General features: G+C 31.4%; 1 protein-coding gene across 17 annotated transcripts in view; it reads right to left on the minus strand.

Annotated features, from left to right (window-relative positions):
• LOC146995590 (inositol polyphosphate-5-phosphatase A-like) overlaps positions 1 to 22,544 on the minus strand; it is a 214,360-nt gene that overhangs the window by 13,081 nt on the left and 178,735 nt on the right. For 14 of the 17 annotated variants that reach the window (XM_085824465.1, XM_085824470.1, XM_085824463.1 and 11 more), the window contains one exon: positions 20,243 to 20,347. In XM_085824465.1, coding sequence (XP_085680591.1) covers positions 20,243 to 20,347 — 105 coding nt within the window. Of the gene's footprint in view, positions 1 to 2,052; positions 2,138 to 11,993; positions 12,137 to 20,242; positions 20,348 to 22,544 lie in introns of all 17 variants that reach the window. The other 3 variants (XR_015043159.1, XR_015043160.1, XR_015043161.1) reach the window with 3 other exon arrangements.

Consider the following 22,544-nt stretch of genomic DNA (forward strand, 5'->3'; position numbering starts at 1 on the left):
AGATGCTGGCTGTAATCTCCTATTCCTAGTGATTGTCTCTATAAGGAGATAAACACTAGTTGTGCATACTTATTACATCTGGACTGAAAGACCTTAAAGATGTGTTAAATAGCTAGTGTAGTACATATATCTTACGTTCAATTTCACATACATACATTTCTATCCATTGACCTATAAGCAAAATACATATTGGCCATCTCAGCCTAGTATAATGATGCATCTTAGGTCATGCAAAGTCAATGACTCAGAAGGTAGTAATATTTAATTTATTATTTAACCTTTAGCTTTTTTATTTAACCTTTTAGCACCTTTAGCTGGCATTTCTTGACACATGGTCCAAGAAAAGTATGATTTTTTTAGTATTCTGGATATATCAAGGAAATTCGGAACATGGCTTTTGTAATACTTAAGCTAGAGGAATAAAAGTAAACAGGCAATTCAGTTTATTATGAAAAACACGTATCATAGATAATTCTAGCTGTGTTACAGTAGTTTTCCCTTCCCTATGTTTCAGAAATCTCCACCAACAGAATTAATATTTTCACTTAATTACATATTAACCTGTCATTTACTATTCTTTGGAATTCAGTTTTTTTCACATCTGCAGATACAAAAATCTCCTTACTGACTATAAAATTCTTAATATTTTAGCTTGTGTTGCAACATACAAATGATAAACATAAGAGGTCAATATTTAATATATGATTTGATTTAGTTGATTATGGCAAAGCACACTAGGGCTATCTGCCTAAAGGGATGCCATTGTAGAGAACATTTTAAGGGAAACTGGCTCATATACAAGTTACACATGAGGAAAATCACGAAAATGCCCAAGCAGCTAGCACATTTGCCTGTAATCAAACCCAGGTCATACCTACCACTGTTCAGCGATTTTACCGCTCGCCCATTGGTGGGCACATTTAATATACGAAAAAATTCTGAAGTCTTACATATTAACTGTGTTACTGCAAATGAAATTCCAGTTTGCATAGACACTTACATGGTGTGGTTATTAAATAATGAGATTGATCTCTTTGTCCATAACATACAGTAATGAACAGCCCACATTAGATGAATTCATTAGAGAGAAGAAAAAGACAGCTGTTGCTTTCACTCAAAATCAATCTGAGAGCAGTAATTGAAAGGACAAGGATGGAAGCTTCGTCATGTCTGTTGCTAAAAAGCAAGCAATGGTACCTTTTGAACCTTTTTTGTTTCAACCTTTTGAAATTTTAAAGAAAAATTTCCAAAGGAAACGAAAAGTATGGTAGGCCATTATACATTCAATATAAAGGTGAAATATGTTGTTTTGTATACATCTAAAAATAAATAAAAATTTATTTTTCTCGAAACTTTTATGTTGGTCATTTAAAAAAAAAAAAAAAAAAAACTTTGGAGTTGGGGGGAGGCAAAGTAAACAAAAAATAAAATATGGAAGAAAATATGCATATTCAGATTTTATCACCAGCTTTTTTTCCCCCTGTAAACCAGTGATTTTATCACTAAGATTTTAAAAACCTCAACAAATTAATTCAAATAACATACACAACTATGTTCACTCCACCTTCTAATATTACAAGCAACATACATATTATTAGAACTTGAAGCTCTTGCTCATTTTTTAAAGTTGTGCATTATTCTTTTGCAAACATGGAAATTAAAACTTTTTTTATAACTACATAGTTATAAAAAAAGTAAAACTGAAATTAAATTGTAATGTAAAACTCAAACTAAATTGGCAAGTTCAATGTTACTTGTAGATTCCTTCAGTTTTAGAAAATAATATATACTAAGATATCTGTTAACAAATTTGAATATTCTATTTGCATGACTAACTATAAACTACAAAAATTTGTGTCTCAGATATTTTAGAGGAATATTACTGCAAAATATGTAACTGTAAGATAATACATATTATAACTCTAATACATAACAACAGCTAGTAGAAGTACGGAATAAACAATGTTTAGCTATCTTGTTATAATTATTTCCATTTATCTAACATATAAATGTTATAATTACTATGCAAACTTATTTTTCTGAAGATAGTACCTGTATTACATCTTTGGTATCTAGGCAAAAATTACAGTCTCCAAAAATAAAGAATGGTACTTTCTCATATTGGTCAGTAGAAAACCTGTAATATATCAGTTTTATAACTTGTAATATATCATTATCTAAAATAGATACTAAGCAAAACAAAACAAAAACAAAAAAGCATTCAAGACAAATTGCAAAATGGCTATGAGATAATATTACAACAACTTTTTTAATGTAACACAGTCTTAGAGATTTGAAATAATAACATAAAATTGTATAATAAAAAATAATAAAATTAAATGCCTCAGATATAAATATGAAACTGATCAATTTGTCACAAATTTAAAATAACTATATACACAGAAGCATATTTAAAAGAACAAAATGCATAATCCAACTTGATGTAACCTTCAAATATGAACAAATAAAAATAAACAAACATAAAGGATCATAACACTATGCTCAATAACTAATGCTAATATCAGAAATTATTTTTAAATACTCAAGAAAGAATACTGTTCTCTTTTATTTTCAAAAACTTTTTTTTATAATTATATTCTGTATACAAGGGGGGGGGGGAACAGCAATGATTGTTTATGCAGTCAATATCGAATAAGAACATTCTATTTCCTATATTTTGAATAGCTTGCTCCTTTCATCATTTTCGTATTTTTGTTTATATTTTTTCTATTCTTTTGCAATATCTAAAAACAAAATAAATTACTGGCCCCATCAAGGGTGGTAAAGTTACAAATAATATTTAATAATTATAAATGAGAGATTAATTAGTCAACAATAAGCATGCTTTATAAAGCCTGCCTGATATGAATGACCATTAAGTTTTTGCAGCTAAATTAAGAAACAGACTTCTTCATGAATTTACCATTTGAAATGTATTTGACCCCTTGTCAAATACATTTCAAACATCTTAATGTGGATGCACAAACATTTGCAGCATTTCTCTATAACGAACAGTTATTATATGCTAAAATAAATTCCAGTACTTACATAGTAAAACTTATGTTTTCCACAAATTGTACAGAAACTTAATATAAACTTTCTCCATAAAGCAAATTTCTTCAATGCACAGAATTTAATAAGAAAAACTTGTTTTTGTTTTTGAATGATAATGAAACCATTTCTTGAATTTTTCCCTTCCCTAGCAATTGAAGTCTGATATTATCCCTAAAAGTCATGAATCAATCCCTGAGGTCATGCCACAAACCAACTTCACACAATCCATAAATGTGGAGTAATTTGCATTTCCACGGTCTTTTGAATGAATTAGTCACCTTCACTTCACTTCTTAGCATTTAAAAACACACTTTCAAGAAAATTTATTTTAGCAGTAGATCCTACATTTTTATTTGTAATTAAATAAACCTGAACTGCTTCTCCTTTTCTATTTTTGCTGATTCAAGAAATCTGAAACATTGCCATTCAGAAATTAAAAGGTAATATTTTAATATCATTTGGACTGCATCACTAATAACATTTCCAGATATTTCTATCATTGGAAGAAAGAGAAATATAGTCATAATCATGGAAAAAATCATCGTTTCTTTTTCAAGTGCAGATGCACAATCTGATCACTAACGGAACTGTATGGTTTTATGTCAGCATCACTTAATCCATGAATGCCTATATCATTTCAACTATAATATTAGGTTAAATTAATTATGATTAATTTTTTACTTTTAATTATGTTTTAACAGGTTCAGCATTACTACTATGCCCAAGACATTATTATTTAATTAAAAAGCATTATTATTTAATTAAATACTTATATGCATATCTATGAAGAATCCTAGATTTTCTTCAAATGTAATTAGTCAAACAATTTTTCATAGTTCTTTCAATTCAGACAAACTTTGATGAGCATCCTTGAACTGAAGGGATTAAGAAGTCCCTTCAATTCAGCTCATTGAAATTTGATTGAATGCAAGGTTTTTTAATCTGCAGATTTTATAGGTGTTTTGTCTTATGAAATACTCACCACCTAACTACCCAAATGAATGAGCTATTTGGCATTCTATAATATTAAGAATATATGATAATTTTCCTCCTGAAAATGATCATCTGAAAAATCTATTTAAACATTTAAGAATATATTTCAATAGTTAATAACTTCAAACCTCTGAAATAAAACTTTATATATTTGCTTTCCTTACAGTATGATATTTAGATAAATTAACTATCTTCCTTGTGGGATGTATAAGTTATCTTTTGCATAATACGTTATTCTTAGTCCTAGAATCTTTTAAAAAATATGGGATTATTATATGTGAGGCCAATTAACTTGTAAGGATTTTATGTTTTACTAAAGTTTATTTTATTTTAAAACTTTAGTGTCTTCTCTTATTTTCCACTTCCGGCCAGAATAAATGTGGTTAGTTTTAGTATGCAAATTGAGCTTGCAAACTATTAAGTATTTAAGTTGTGGCTTTTAGCCAAGAAAGAGTTAAGAGAGAGAGAGAGACTTCTCGCCACCTTATTCCATGCATGCTTTTCAGTCAGTTGCTGTCCGCCTTTCAGGCCAGAAATTTAGTCCTCTTGATATTGAAGACATACTGTAGTTTTCCTGCATTCTGTGTATTACATACGTAAAGACCTAAAAGGCCAATCTTAGTGATACTAGTCTTTGTATAGTATTTGAGTTTAGCTCTTATTTAAATTTAGTTAGTTTGTAGTTCTTATTTTTTTAGTTCAGACCACAAGTACTGTTCTTTGTATCCTGAAGTGTGGAAGCAGCTGCAAACCATGAAGAATAAAGGGTAATTAAATCCTTCCCATCTTTGTCATATCTTCTACAATTTCATCGGACATACTTTAAAGTAAACTCACTGTTCTTCTCAGGACACCCACATGTTCGCCAGAGTGATTAGACGAAATAGTAGTCCGCATAAATTGAGCACAATTAAAAAGCTTCATAGAAATATATTATTTGCCTCAGAGCTAAAAAGCACAAAATAATGAGAGTTTGCTCTGGGTCTGACTTCTTTATTTCTGAACTGACTGAGTGAGTGAATTTTTAAAAATTCCAACACATCGATAAGCGAGTTTTCTTCACAGAGACCTTCAGAGTGGGCAGACAGCCTTGATGAGATAGCCCATAACAAAATAAATGAACTACATTAATATTCTCTTTCTGATGTTAAAAATTTTCATACTGGCTAATTAGAAACATATGCAGTTACAAAGTTCATTCAATGAAGTTTCAAACAGATTTCTATTTTTATGTACACCTATAAATATCTATTTTATACTTTTCATATATACATGCACATCTGTTGGGTTTACAGTTTAGACACTAAAGCACAGTACCAGCAAATAATAATATTTAAATGAATCACTAACAGCTCTTATATGAGAATATTTCATCAATCAGAGGCCAAGCAATTAAATCCACTGAATTCTAATAGTTTACACTGGATTTGGCTTCTGGCATACAGGCTGATGTTTTCTATAAATAATGTGAATACATAGCAGTTTTTCTTAGAAAGCATCCCTTCCAAGACAAATAACAAACAATAATTATTGCCACAAACACCTAAGAATCTAATTAGAATATTTCTCAAATATATTGCAAACTGGCATTATCAGAGATGAAATTTATTGATCATTCTTTTCAAAAATACCAAAACCTGCAAGATAACCCAAATATTTAAAAAAAAAAGGGGGGGAGGCTTTTTATACCCATTACTGTACATAACAAAGTAACTAAATTCAGCAGGCGCAAGAGCTCAGTGAACAACTGCTTTTCAAACTGGAGGTAGAATTTTCTTGCCTCTCTGAAGCAAATCAATTCAGGAATATTTTCTATGCCACACTACACAGTTCATTTAATCCTTATTAACAACATAGCTGACTGCTCACTAGAGTATCAGCAAAACATTGATATTGTACATGATACAAATGTATATAAATAAAGAGGATATATACACAAGATGCAATTGGACATATAAGAAATACTCTTAAAATCAAATTACTCAGATAAAAATATCACCCGCAGAATAATTAAGGATAATGTTGCTCTGGGTACGTCACTTTTACTGACAATAATGTTGCATGTATAAAGGAACATGAAAATTTCTCTCAAAGAAGTGTGTCTTTATGAAGTAGCAACCAGTCCTCTAAATAGTGCATACATAATTGTACATGCAAGTATAGTTCTAGAGAAAGAAGTACAACTAGAAAAAAGTTTCCATAAAGTTTCTATTGAAAACTCAAAATATTTATGAATAATAATAATAATAATAATAATAATGATCCTGCAGTTTAATAGGAACAAGAAATTAACTCTCTTTACAAAACTCATGTATGATTTTATATCATGAATAATAAAAGTGTGGGGATTCCTTGATAAATTTATAAAGTAATATAATTTTAACAATGCAATTCAATGAAGATATTTTATTATTTAGGTTGGCACACTATTTGTGACGTAAACTGTAGATTAATCCTGTAAAAAACATTATTTAACGTCCTTCTCCAGATTTGTTTTCTTGAAATTATTTTCAATTTCCCAAACCTAAAATTGCCTCTCAAAGTAAAAAAAAAAAAAAAAATACTTAAAAGTGACATGGCAAGGTAGCAATAAGTGCTTTTCAAACTGGAGGTAGAATTTTCTTGCCTCTCTGAAGCAAATCAATTTAGGAATATTTTCTATGCCGCACTCACAGTTCACTTAATCCTAGTAAACAACATAGCTGATTGCTCACTAGAGTGTCAGCAAAACATCAATACTGTACATGATATGGATATAGATAAATAAACAATATATACAAAGTTAAGTTGCAATTGGATATATAACATATCATTGAGTTACAATTGGATAGTGGATCCTCTCTCACAGCATTGCCCAAAACAAGCCTCTATCATTTGTTAAACAGGTTTTAACTCAATAGTATGTCCAATGAGCTTTGCTTGAAATTTAATCTGCAAGTGAAATATCTTTAAAATGAAAGGTGGTCTTCCTGAAAGATACAATTCAAATTTGAGAATTTGGCCAGAATACATAATTAATGGAAATATAACTGTTTAAAAACTAATGTTTTTGTGTCAACACTGAAAACAAATATTTCTGAAAGAAGGAAATTAGAAGAATGAACAACTGCAGAAAATCCATTTCAGAGAAGTTGCATGTTCAAAGCAAAATATCTGAATGTTCAAACCGTATTTTATTAAAATTTTTCAGGCAGTGTAGCACATCAAGTAGTTAAGCAAATGGGCCTATGTAAACTGAAAAGGGCCAAGATACAACTTTGTGGATGAATGCAAAAGATGATTATTTTTTTACTGAAGGGCTGTATAAATTTACATATGTCACAGAATGTTATATCGTAAATTGAAAACCCAAAGATGTCTCAGCCAAATGATTAAGAATTTATCCAAAGTTCAACAATCAAGTAAAAAACATTTATACCATCTAAAAACATTTAAATGTTGATGAAACTAGTCATTTCTTTCTTCTCCAGTTTTTAAAATACCTCACCTCTGAAGACCTTCAGTATCACGGTGAAAATCCCTTCACTATTTTATATTGAGCAAATAAGGAAAATATAGAAGACTACTCTTAAGAATGTTACAAAAACCAAGATGTTTCACAACTATTGACAATATGCAGCCCAAAAAAGTGAATGACAGCAGACATATTTGTAGAATGTGTCAAAAAATTGGCAAAGTATTAAAAACTCAAAAATAATTTTTTGCGAACTCATTTTTTTTATATTACACTATTTAATTCTTATGATTTAAAAAAAATGAAATATTTAAACTTATTCTGAAATACGCATAACATTTTAACAAACTTAAAAGTAAGATGATAAAAATGTAATAATATATAAAAAAAGTCACAATAACAAAATTGTTTAAAGCCAAGGCAATGAAAAACTGCATAAACAATATATGTATCTCCTCCTAAATTAAAATTCTATTATCATCTTTTTCATTTATATATTCTTCCAGAATGGCTCACTGAAAGACGTACGAATTGTGCTTACTATATTTCCTTTTTTTAAGACATCTATTTTTTAAATGCATCATGGTGTACACTGGTTCACAAAGCACTCTTTAAAAGGAAATGCAGTTAAAATAAATAAAAAACACTGAAAAAATTTATATTAATAAATACTTAAAAGTACACAATTCAAATGTATAAAATTAAATTTTTTACATAATTATTTAAAGGAATATAATTCAGTAATATATCTAAAGCAATTCAGTAAAATTTGAAAAGGGAAAAAATTCCAACAGTGATTAAAAAATGTAATATATGGCAAAAATATTTCTACGAAAGAAGAACTGAGACTTCGGCAGATTAAGAATGAAAAGAAAAGTGAAATATGTTGCCAAAAACTAGGAAGTTCTCCAAGTGAATTACTCTTGGGCACAATGTAAAAAAAGCGAGCAAAACTTAATTCTCAAATTTTTCCTTAAATTTCTGATCACAATTTATAAAATTCGATATTTGAATACATTAGTTCAGTCTTAGAATTGAAATATGGAAAAAAATTGCCATGCTTTTTCAGAAAAATTCCAATTTTATGTCAGAATAAGTATATTAGAATAACACTGCATATAAATATATCTTATGTTATCAAATATATATCTTATGTTATGCTTTCAAGACGTAAAAAATGCAAGCTGAATTTCAGCAACTGGCCGAGTAGAATGGAAGATACAGAATTGCTTCCCCGCTTTCTTTTATTTCCTTGATTCAGTTATACCTGAAAATGCCCTGCTAAGCTTATAGTTAGACACTCTTTAAATGCATCAGAATCCTTTACATGGAGAAAAGCATTTCCCTCACCCAAGTTTCATGAAAACATGCAATATAGCATGAATATAAATTCTGGACCAAGGCATCTCTAAAATATATGACAGGACATTTCTGTACGAATGACTATAATACTACAATAGAACACACCCTCCCAACACCTAGAACAACTCCCAATATTACTTCAATGTCAGCAATCAAATCTCTCAGAAGCTTTGCATGTAATCTCTACTTCAGCTGAAAATGTTTTAATTTTAGTGAAATTTATTCAGCAAAATTTACTTAAAACTGATTATTTGCGTTTACAGAAAAATATGGTTAAACATTAAATTTAACTTTTTAGAGCAGAAAAACAGACAATTGAAATTTCATAAAACAAATAATTTTCATTTATTTTGATACTATAATATTTAGATAGATGTAATATTAATTTAACAAATATAAACATATAGATACTGTATTTAAAATTTACATATTTATAAACATAGTATATACTTTACACATGCCACTTTCTCAAAAAAGACGCAATTTTTATACCATTTTCATTGCAATTCGCATGTTAATTTCCTTGGATAGATTACACATATTAGATGCTTTAACACATAATTTAAGTGCAATTTTGTCTTTGAAATTTTAAACCTTGTGGTTTGGTAAATGATTGAAATGTTTATAACTGCAAGATTTAAAATGCTTGTAAAATGTATGGATTGACAATCATACTGATAATGCTTTTATGAAATACTTGTAAAAACAATGATCTGAACAATGTTTGGTCTTTATGGCCGAAATTCAATTGTTTTAGAATTGTTTCTTTATTATGAGTAACTAAAATGCTTCAATTTAAGATTATCATTACCATAATGTTGCTAATATAATGCCAATACAAGTAACCCTCGTATAACACAGTAGATAGGTTCCTAGAAAATGCCGTGTTGTGTGAAATCATGTTGTACGAGACCCAGAGCCAATATAAAAAGGGGCTAACACACAACAAAGAATATTACATATTTTAATTTAATACAACTTTAGTGTAATAAATTTCTTCTTTGTCATTACTCAGTATAATCAACAGAGAATGTTTTTTCAGTGGAATGAGATCGCTTTCACTTTCATTATTTCTTCCTTCATTTAAAGTTCTGCCATTCTCTTCTCTCTTTACAAAATCTGTAATTTTACTTTGCTTACTAGTTCTTACCCGGTCATTTTAAATTTCTCGATATAGGGGTAGACATTAATTTAGAAGTCAAACAACAAAAATCAGCATTATGTTTTCAAATTTTCACAGGACTAGTTTCGATGGTTTTACCGAACCATCATCCTCATTTGCAAAAGTGCAAATGAACAAGATAAGATAAGAAAGATTGAACATGAGTTAAGTTACCGGCAACATCTATTGATGAAATGAGAGCTAAAACATAATTTCTTTAAAGATAATCTAATCTTATCCCTGTTGTATATTGTTATAGGGTTCTTGCAATTTATGAATCGTGTTACAGCGAAACCGTGTTACAGGATGCTGTGTTGAAGAAGGACTCCTGTACTTCTACACTGCTATGTGTCTGATAAATAAATAAAAATTAAAAAAATAAATAAATAAATATGCTTTCAGCTTTTTAAATTATCTAAAATTTTTCTTCAAATAGTATTCATATTTCTTAACAAGCTGTTTTATACTTATCAGTTATTTTACTCAATGTATGATGTTATAAAATTATCAACTGACACAATATGTTCTATTAACAAGTCTGAGTTCTGCATGCTTCACCTGCCATAGCCTTCAGATTTAGAATTTTCTTCTCTAATAAAAGAAGGCAATCAAAATGCATATTTTATTTCTAAAACAGCAACTAATCAAAACATTTCACCAAATTCATATTTGACATTTGAAAGGGTTTAAATGAGCACTGTACTTTACTTAGAAATAATTGCATAATGCAATGATTTTTACAATAGTAGCTACAAGATTAACCCATTTTTCACTGAGAATGAAGAAAAGTAACTTATATTAATATCAGAAACATGAAAGAAGGTGAACTGCATGTCACATTGGGATTTATTTTCATCTAACCAATGAAGAAAAAGTACACACTTTTGGAATTCTACAAGATGTTAAAATTATACCATTAGATATCCTACATGAAACAAATCATAGACTTCCTTCAACTTCAAACACAAAAATTCTATTCATTCCTTGAGCAAATTGGTTAAAAGTCACCTACAATTAATAAAATTAAAAAATATGCATGAAAGATACAAAGGCGGAGACACAACTGAGTGTCAAAATAACACACCCATTCAAAATAATGCTTGCCTGTTGCATCCCTCACACAACCAAACTGATCCCTTCACTTGATGTTACAATGAATATATTCACTAAAGAAAGAAAAGTTCAGATTGAGCCGGAGACTAGCAAACAGACAATAATGAATTTCTTTCTACTGAGGTGGCTTAAGCTCTGAAAATTATTACCTGCCAGATATCATTGCATGAAATTATAAAGTTAATGCAAGCCACATCATGCAGGTTACGAACTTTTAGCAAGCACCTCTTAGTGGCTAGCATCGAACTGTTCCTAAACCTAGAAGGCTTCTCTGAATCCTGGAAATAATACTGTATGGCTTGTTCAGCACTTTGTGGAGACATCAGTCCATGAATACTCTGCTTTGTCTTATGATTATTTTAACCTTCAACAAGTGGTTAACCTCATCTTTGCAACTGATTAACCTTTTTAACAACAATTCTTCACACAAGGACTGCAAGACAATGAAGCAAGACAAACAGCCCATAGTGATTTCTTAACATGAATTATCATCTGATGATATGTGAAAATACAGATGAGTTCATTTAACTTTTTATGATGAAAAATAATTTTTGCATTTTTGTTGATTTTAACTCTTTATCACGCATTTTCAATAATAATGATTGATCCTCAAATGCCTTTATACAAACAGTGAATGCTTTTCAAAAACCACTCAAGGTTTCAGATGATTTTGGTCACCTCAGAGGTAATGTTTAATACCAGTGTTTGTTAATGTTCTCATGAAGTTAGCTGTCTACAAAAGGTGGTCATCACAGGAGAGTTCAGTATATTACAAAGCATTTTGGGGGGGGGGAACTAAAATATACATACTATAAGATATCTAGAAAAATTAGTAAAATGAAAAAATATGCTTACTTTTGTAATAAATAACCTAATGCATTTTGCCTAGTTTTACTGTATCTTGACAGAAAATGAAATATAAAAATATTGGTCCAATCATATATCGGATAAGTTTAAAATGAAGTACATTGGTGAATATAAAATAATAGTAATACCAACTGAAAACAAAATAATAGCAATATCAAATAGAAGTAAACAACAGTAATATCAACAAACAAACAGTTTTTAAAATATGAATCTAATGATTCATATTTTAAAAAGCTTAAATGACAATGAAGCATTACGCTTTCAACATATTAAGCAAAATGTTTAACAATAATAATAATAAAAAAAAAAAAACCACGTCAAATGACCAGTCACTTTAGCAAAAGCAAATTCAAACACAGTTTTTGTTTTTTTCTGTAAAATTGTTAATTTATAAACTGCAAAAAGCAGACCTAAACATCCACAACAATTTTTTTAAAGCTTCATTTAAACAAATATATATTTTCATATTAATAATAAATACTAAAAATAAATTTCAGAAATCAGCAAAGATAAAACTGCCTCTAATATAATCCTTGGACGATATAAAAGTAAAAACAGCCACAAAATAAATACATTAATAGATGCCAGTTTTCAGTTATAAAAACATATCTAAATTTACTGAAACTTTAAGCATTGCACCAGAAATCTAATATAAACATACATTATTAGTTTCATAAAATTTAAAAGTTAATTTGCCAACCACTGCTTCAAAAACTATTTTGCTGCAACACCTTTCAAGGTACTTAAAGAGTAGAAATTTTTTAATGCATGTTATAATCTCTTTCAGACATTATATGCAGTAATGAAAATCCTGTTCACTAGCAAAAAAATAATTTTAATACACTAAGTTTTCAGTAACTATATGCAATACAGCAAACTTAGCAATATTGATAGCAAAGAATGCTGATCAATATTGAAAAACAAACTTGGCAGTTGAGGCAAATAAATATTCATCTTTATTTCAATTGACATTTACAGCCACAATTCACCTGGCACTCTAGTCATGCCTATTAAAAAATATTTACCTTTCTGATACTGTAGTAGGAATAGAGCAGCAAGGCAGCGTCTTAGCAAGAGCAAAGAGCAAAAGAGCATAGCTATTCAATATGAAAGTTCACTAAGAGAAAGATTTATTCTCAAAATTTTGAGTTCAAGTTCTGAATTAGTTACATCTTCAATGTTATGTAAGTCATATTATATGGACTGATCTAGACAGAACACAGTCCAGGAACAGTTAACAATATTTTTAGAACAGAGAGGGAAATGACCAAATTAAATATAAGGAATTAACTGGCTATTGCTAATTTAAATCGTAATTTTAATTCGCATATACTTTATCTTCCATATATGCATTTCCTACCTTTAGGGTTAATCAAATAAGGAAAAACAAGAAATGTTTCATGATAAGATGATACAGTTGGTAAAATCCAATTTTTTTTTTTTTTTTTTTTTTGTCAACATAGTATGCTGGTAGAAATTTGCTTGTATCGAATAGAAAGAGAGTGACAGCGCGCTTTTACTCTGCATCAGATAAAAGAATGTCTGGAACAACAAATGTGTGATAAGAAGAATCTAGATGGTAGAATGGGATATTTCACTTAGCCGCCATCAGTCTGCGAAGAAAAATGTAATGAATGAAAATAGACAAGCAATGTGAAAAAAAGTTGGATCAATAAGGTAAAGTAGTAAGTACTTAACAAAATGTTAAGTTAAATAATTAACAAAATGTTAGGTAAGAATATCCGAAGGATATTTGTATTTTTCTCTAGGAAAATGGTAGAAATTTGAAAAGCACAGAAAATTTAGGTTGGTTGGTTGGAACTTTTCGGCACAAAACTCATGGTGGTATATTGATATCACCATGATTACCATGATTAATATTGCGCCAAACAAAAGATTATGTATTTTCAAAACTTAAACTAATAAAGACAAGAACACATGCACCATTCAGTGCATACTCACGAGTCATGATTGGAAATTTAAGACAATGTTACATATAGGTATAAAATAGCAAGCTATAAGATCAAACACACAATTTTCTTTTTTACTAATTTTTGAAAACCATGAAATACAGATAGTAAACTCTATAGTCAAAGGATAAATTCTGATGAATATGAATATAACTAGATCCCAGTTAGATCTGAACTCAAAGATTCTGAAACTCAAATTGGATTCAGGGCATCCAATTAACATGGTAAAGCTTTGTAGCTTTTAAAAAGTTAAAAATGTTAGAATGTGGTTCTTTACCAACTTAATCTTTTGCTGAAATCTCCCAAGTATTAAAATAAAAATTTCAAAAGCAATTAAAATTTAGACAATCAATTAAAATGTGTTTAATGGTTAAAACAGTGTTGTATTTAGCACAAACTGGTTCAATTTCACCCATCAATAGGTATCTGTGTATTAGCCTTGTGAAACCAATTCTTAATCGGGTCAGAAGGACCTCCTCCTTTCGGTATAGGGTTCATTTCCAATGTTCTATTTTATGTTTTGTATTTCATAATTTATTGGTTAACTGTGCATCCAAAAGATTTTGCCATTTCATCAAAATTTTCCTCCCAATCAAAGTGTTGTTATCTGAATAGGGAACGGGTTAGCTGAACAGGCATATTTTGCAGTGACATCCACCAGTTCGTTTCCCACAACACTAATGGATCCTTTATTAGACTAGAATAGAAGAGAAACACGCTAATATGACAATCAAAATCGTAAAAACAACCTTGTATTTAGCGTAAGTATTTTGAAACACTCAATCGATTTCAAGGGCAGCTAAAGGTCCCTCCTCATCAGGAAAAAGAAATAACAAGAAAGAAGAAAAATACAGGGAAAGGAGTCTTAGAAACACGTGGTCCTTATCAGCACTGCACGTGGTTGTAACCGAATTTTTAATCAGAGTTGCACTGGCCGGCTACTTTTACTGAGCCTGGCTATCTGATTTAAACATGTAACACAAAGGACAAGAAAAATGGCGAAGTTAAAAATAGGGAGCGAGGGGCAAATGCACCTTCACGCTCAAAATCTGAACTTCGAATAATGGAAAGCAACCACTGAACAGATTTTTATACCCTCTGGTAGTACCAAACGTGAGGAGGTAATGCCATCTTTCGGCAAAAATAACTGAATTAAGATAGTAGAATTTTAAAGGCATTAGGAAGGACTGGATTGGACTTCAAAACATTAACTAAACCTGCTAAATCTTTGTGAATGTGAAAAGCCTCAAGAAAATCCAATTCACCTATGGAAGAAGCCTTTTGGATGATTTTTGCAGATCCAAAATCAAAATTATGGTTAAAAGTCCAACTATGATACGCTATTGAAGACTTGTTAATTTCGCCTTTTCTGACATAAGATTCATGATTCATGTTCCCTGATATGAAACTTTAACGCTCTTTTTGTTTGGCCAATATATCTTAAACCACACTGACACGATATAATATAAATTCCCCAAGAATTCAAGACAGAAACGCAATCTTTTAGAATCGAAGGGTGAATTTTATTAATAGGCGAGAAACCGACTTGAAAATTGAATTTCTGGAGAATCCGTGCAATTTTATAGCTAACAGAAGGATAAAATGGAAGCATGACAAGGTCATTGTCAATCCTTTATTGATCCTTTATTGTACCCTTTATTGTAGGATCCTTTATTGTTGGGTACCAAGCCAAGGCTTAGTACCCAGCAATAAAGGATCTGGTAACCTTTGGCTTTTAAGCTAACACTGAACTTCAGAACTTCTACGAGTAACAGATTTGTGTTATCCACATAGGATTCAAGAGCTTTTAGCACACTAAGCGAGTGTGTGTAACTAATGAAATTTTTCATATGTTGTTTACCTATGGAAGATAGAGTTAATAGCAAAGCAACAATCTCTGCAGTGAAGATGGTATAAGCGAGATAAAGTTTTCTTCCCTCAACAGTATTCCCGCACACGAAGGCAGAGCCGACGTGATCCTGGGACTTAGATCCATCTGTATACACTGCAACATAGTCATTGAAAGCCTGTCTATGTTCATAGAAAATCTGCTTGTACACATCATCATTGGTGTTATCTTTAGCTAAGTTGGAAAATGTGTTGAGAAGCTCAATGTAAGCATCTTTCCAAGGAGGATTTCCAAATATTTTACTGCTTGAACTTTCACCTCTTAGAAGCCATGTTCTTGCATCCACTGTTGAATGCATAATCCCAAAGCAGGAATACAAGAAAGATGCACTTGGTAGAGCAAATAAAACTGGCTATCAAGCACTAAGTAGTTGGCTGAATTATCAGGATGTGAAACAGTTTTTGAAGTAATAGTGAAGAGACAACTACTCATGTCTCAGCTGAAGGAGTGGCTCGAAATATTCTACATACAAACATTGCACAGGCTTTTATATATTTTTGAACAAGGAAATGTGACATTTTATGCAATTCAGCAGATCTTGTCATAACCAAAAATAGGGGAACAATTTAGGTGTTTTCTGTACTTTCTGTAGTTTGAGGTCTTTTACTAGATGATTACTTGGCAGTTTCATGAAGTGTAATAAAATTTTGCAAAGCCATATTTGAAGGAAATAAAAATTCGAACCTGGCATCCCCACCCACCACAGAGTCCAACAAGGGGACTCAGATTCCTGCACCAAGGATAACCAGGTTTATATGCAAACTGAAGCCCCACAGTCAGCTTTCCTAAAAGCAGGTACTCCCGAGAGCTTGTCCCCAAGCCACTGACAAAAGGACCAGTGGCCAGCCGATTGATACCCATGAGTACGATAAAGTGCCTCCCATTTAGAAGAAGCAGAAGCCAAAGCAGTGTGTTGGGGACAGTACCTCGTCCTTCAACTACCAGGACCCTCCTTTCCAGTGACATGGATCTCCACGCACGCAGTTTTCTCACCATTCGAAAACTAGAGACAAGAACAGTTCTAGTTTCTCATAACAAACCTCAACCTTGGAAGAGGAATACCACAAAGCAGAAGAAAAAGAGAAAAGTTAGCATTTGAGAGGAGATGGAAAAAGGATAGAAAGGATGAAAAAGGCCTAGGATTGTGATACCCGATCACTAAGACAGTAATCCCCTGAAGGATCTTCACCTGCTATGCTTTAGCTGGGCATATTGAAATGGCCTTCATGTCTAAGGTGGCCCTATCAGGAGTTATGCTCCCAACATACTTCGCTCATTCTGCCCAATGACACACCCCGCCACTTTGATGCAGCATAGCAGAATTTGGGGGGGGGTACAGGAAAATTCAGACCTTCAGTACATATTTCATTCTGCTTCAAGCATAATACAGTACAAAGTCTGTAATACAGACATCCACTATCTGGAATGATCTCAAACTCAAAGCCACAAACTTTTCTTTTTGTATGCTTTACGCATGCGTGTAATGTGTTTACACATACGCATTAACGCACGTTTGCACATGCGTGTTGGGAGGATGTGTCTCCAGATACGTTAAAAAATGCATGGCATAATTTATGGCCAGCTACCATATTTCATGGTGAGGACGATGAAGATGATAGCCGCAAATTTGAAGGTTTTCGGACATCGCAAACTAAAGGCGAAATTTTCCAGTTATTAAATTTTGTAAAGAAATGTGGAGATGTGGTAATAAATGAAGATGATATAGCAGAAGTTTTTCATTGCAATGACAATGCCCCCATCATCAATAAATGGACAGCGAAATCTGTAGTATGGTTCTAGATCCAGAAAATACCGTATAGCGAAGAAAGTGACAGAGAGGTTATTGAAAACGAAAAAATTTCAATTGACAAGTCAGTTGGTATTCTCGACACAGCATTTACAGGACTTGAACAGTGGAACTTTGTAACTGAACAAGAAATTATGTCTGTTTATAGAAAGAATATATAGTTTATAGAAAGTATTAGCAAAAAAAAAAAAAAAAAAAAAAAAAAAAAGCAACTTAATATGAAAGAAATGTTTAATAAAGTAAACAAATAAATATTATTATTATTATTATTATTTTTTTTTTGTAAATTTTGATACCCTTTAGATCATAATTGCTCTTTATTTCATAAATTACGATTTCATATTTTTAATTGTATAATTTCTTCATGCTATCTTACCAGATTTAAATTGATGATCTTTAATCCAAAAAAAAGCCCTAATCCGGAATTACCGAAGTCCCGACAAGTCCAGATTATAGACTTTGTATTCTATTTATATTATCACTTCAGCAAAGAGAATCCACTCAGGTAAAAGTAGCAATGCAGAACAAACAATATGTTATGCACATATCCAGGACAGTACACATCTCTGTATGATTACATTCAGTTCTTTTGTCAACTATAAACTTTGAAAATTTAACTCCAGGCTTTCTGCATTTGTTAGCTGTAAAATTTAACACCTTGCCTTAACTATGGCATATGAGAGATGTGGTACGTCAATAGGGCCAAAAGTAAACACAACATGTGACAGACATGAGCTAGTTATATTCTTTGGGCTACATGCAACAAAACACTTATCAATTTTCCTGTCTACATTGGAATGTGAAGATATATTTCTTGAATATTAGATACCCTTGAAAATGTCTTCAAAAAGAATACTAAGCTTTGATGAGAGTAATAAAAGTTTGCTAACATTTTAAACTATGCTTTAACAGGTATTTTAAATAATAATATTGACAGTAGTGATATTTTACTTTCTGCATGAAAACATAAGCACGTAAACCATACAGCATGCAATTTAAATAAATAGACAAGCAACAGACAAAAAATAGACAAGACTTGGTTTCCTGTAGACTGGGACGACATGAAAATATAGTTTCCATTGTGTATAATAATGGTTGAACTGAAGCCAACAATTCAAATGAATTCCTCTAATGAGGGCAGTTAAGAAACTCCAGTATTCAGAAAAATGATGCAGTTCAACAGATTTTTGCAAATATCGGGTTTTAATCAAAGTTTCCCACCACTGCAAATAGCGTCCACTAAACAGATCACGTTCACCTGTTTAAACGCATTTTGTCAAATGATTTTTGATATTTGAAAGAAAGGAACTTGCTTTAGTACACCGTGTTGTAAAATTTGTAAAAAAATATTGTTAAGTAGAATGGGGTCACAAATAGAACTATCAGGCTACCACATTAGAAACATCATTTATTCCCAGTTCTATTGCAAAAAGTCAGCTACAAAATTTCGCCAAATCATGTGAACAGCTTTTGGTACTAACATTGTACCATATAACTCTGTGATGATTTAGTATCGAAAGTTCAAAAACAAGGACTATGACAGTGAAGAAGAAGAACGTTCTGGGCGAACATCAGTAGGACGCCCAGAACGTTCTGCCTGCCAGAACTTGCAGAAAAAGATCAGTATGCAACCACTCGAGAGCTTGCTAAGGAATTAGATGTTAGCGCCATGTCCACAATTCATGCAATGCATCGCATAAACTTGACATACAAGTTCAATTACTGGGTGCCGCATGAGACGAAGCAGATACAGACAGACATGTTCAGGCCTGCACTAATCCATTTGAATATCAATGCAAGGATAAAATTCTGGACCGCATCAACACTTCTGATGAAAAGCAAATTCACTTCAACAACAAAAACCAAAAAGGGGCTTGATCTGCATGCAGTGAACCTGTCGGCAGCATTGCAAAGTATAATTTTGACTAATAAAAAGATCATGCTTTGTATCTGGTGGGATAACCGTGGTATTATACACAAATAGTATCTGGAAAAAGGTAAAACCCCTGACAGTAAGGTGTACAGCAAGATACTAGTCCATGCTGATGCTACTATCAAGGAAAAATGCCAAACTGAGTTCTGGCGCAAGAAGGTAATATACTCCATCAAAATAATGAAAGACCACACGTGTCTGCATTCACCAGCTGGACTCTGTACAGACTTGAATGGTATCTTTTGCAACACCCACTGTACAGCCCTGACATTGCTTTTTTGGACTTCTACATTTTTTACATCTGCAGCTACATCTTGCTGAATAAAAACTGGTCTTCACCATCCCCCATAAGCATTCAAACATGATATCAAAATCATGAATGAAAAAAAGAGAGAAAAGCACATTAATAATGTCAAAACTAAATGTATTAAACAGATTTTCGAATCCAATAACAACTCGCAAGGCACATGAAACATATTACTCAACTTCCCTTTAAATTTCCAGTTACATTATATGGCAGTATCTTTCAGACTCTCCCTTGTTTTCATGCAAATCTGATTAAACATAAAAGTATAATTTTTGCAAAAGTTTCAGCAAAATCATTTAAACAAAACTTACATCATCCATGGCTATGAAATTTGATGCGTCATGAAAAAGATGTATCTTGACTAGATCAAAGATTGTATGACCAATACTCCAGCGTGTTCTCGTGAATCCTTTACTCTAAAAACAGAAAATGAAACAAAAAAAAAAAAAAAAAAAAAAAAAAAAAAAAAAAAAAAAAAAAAAGATAATGTGCATACAGCATATTTTAGAATTAAGTGTTTAATAGGTTTTAGAGTTAAGATGTGGAAAGTAGTACCAATGAATTGCTGTCTATTAATTTTTATAAAACTATCATATCCAAAACCTCGTAACAGTGTTTTCTTATCATTATGTAGGCCATGTAATATTTCAACACACTTTTTCTAACTTAATTTATAGCAGAACTCTGTCAAATTTTTTAATAATGTAACCAAACCAGAAGTCTAAGAATTATATTAAATAAATGCAATTTAAACATTTCAAACTTGTATATGAGATAAATTTTTAATGAAATGGGAATAAATTTCTATACATGAGTATTTTTTAAATTTGATTTAAGGTCCAAAATTTTAATTCCAATACTAGAAATGATATTGTTCATGCTTTTTACAAAAAGTGCTCAACTGATTTACTTTAATACAGCATTTATAATAAAAAGTCCAAAATCTGGATTTTTCATATTCGAAATGATCTAATATCTGGACTTCAGAACAGCCTTCAGCAATTTTTTAAGATTTTTTTTTCTTACAAAGTATTGGAATGGAGAGTATAATACTAAAAAAAAAGAAGCTGTTCCATAACAGTGATTTTTCTCATTGACTAACTGAGATTCCTACTCATAACATTCAAACACCTGCTGGCTAAGTGGCTATGACTACACTTGCCCTTGAATGGTTGTGGGGGGATTAGCATTTTTTTAACAATGTAATTTATTTTTTAACATAAACAATAAATGAATGTCCAAGACATATTTTTTGGGAGCAGGATGTCGCTTATTCTAGTCTAAGTTGCTATGACTACACTTTTTGCCCTTGAATGGTTGTAGGGGGATTAGCATTTTTTTGAACAATATAATTTATTTTTTAACATAAACAATAACTGAATTTCCAAGACATATTTTTTGGGAGCAGGATGTCGCTCATCCTAGTTTCTGTTCACTGGCATAGCAACAGGAGAAGGAATTTGATTCTGAGGAATTTAAGTTCAGTTAACATTGCAAATTATGCTCTTTCTTAACTTTTAAATTTGATACAGCTTATTATTTTTTGGAGCTGGTATAAATGGCACTGCACTATTAAAATTAAAGTTAGAACTTTAGTATTACAAATTAAAAGTTTGAACTTTTTGAAATCAAAATTATGTTAGGAATATGGCACTGAAGAGTCACTAGAACAACAATGAATAACAAAAAAACTATTCATAATTCTAAAAATGATAATTATGACAAAGTAGTGATTGAATAGATGAGATAGCGATGCTGCACCATTGAAAGTCCAATGCTAATGGCTCTAGGCAAAATATTTAATGAGGATGAAGTTAAAGGCTTAATTCGTATATTCAACAGGTCAGTTAACCAAATTTAAAAATCACCATAGCATGAGGCAGTTCAAAATTTCAGGCAATAAAACTTCAGCTGATCCATGTGTATTCACCAAACTCATTAACCCCTTCGCGCCGACTGTCACGTATACGTGCCAGCAACGAACACACTTACCTACCGGCCGACACGCAGGCGTGCCAGAGGATTGTTCCGTTCTCTACCGACTGTCACGTATTTGTGCCAGTACTTTGGAACGTTTTTCAAACTATAATTTCTGCCACAAGATGTCACTGTATGTCCATATGGTTTCAGATACATGTAAATTAGACCTTCTACTCGAAATGAGAGAATACTCACATACACGTGTTTTTAATTATATAAACAAACGGGGAAATAAATGTTTCCGAATGGCGTGATTTATGACGTCTCTTTAAATCGCACTTTTTATTCGCACGTGGTAGTTGTTTACTGTAAGTAGAGAAGTTTTATTTGCTCTAAAGCATTGGGTATTTTGGTTTGCAGTTCAGTTTTTAGAAAATAATTAGATCTTGTTAGACGTGAATTCTTTGTTTTTACCGTTGCAATTTCGAAGCGTCGAAAATGTTTAACAGAGCATGAAATAGCAGAAATGATGCAAAATATTTCAGATATTGATTCTGAAAGATTAACTGAAAGACATTTTCTAAAACTTTGTTCAGAAGAGACTGATAAGAAAATGAGACGACGATGCTTCGTTTGTTCACATTCCCGGAAAAATCCTCCAAAACGGCAAATGAGTTATTACAAGGAATGTAA

Source organism: Stegodyphus dumicola, chromosome 9 (genome assembly GCF_044657685.1).
Source record: "Stegodyphus dumicola isolate Sdum_Otavi_A_Nest chromosome 9, ASM4465768v1".
In the NCBI taxonomy this organism is placed as follows: Eukaryota; Metazoa; Arthropoda; class Arachnida; order Araneae; family Eresidae; genus Stegodyphus; species Stegodyphus dumicola.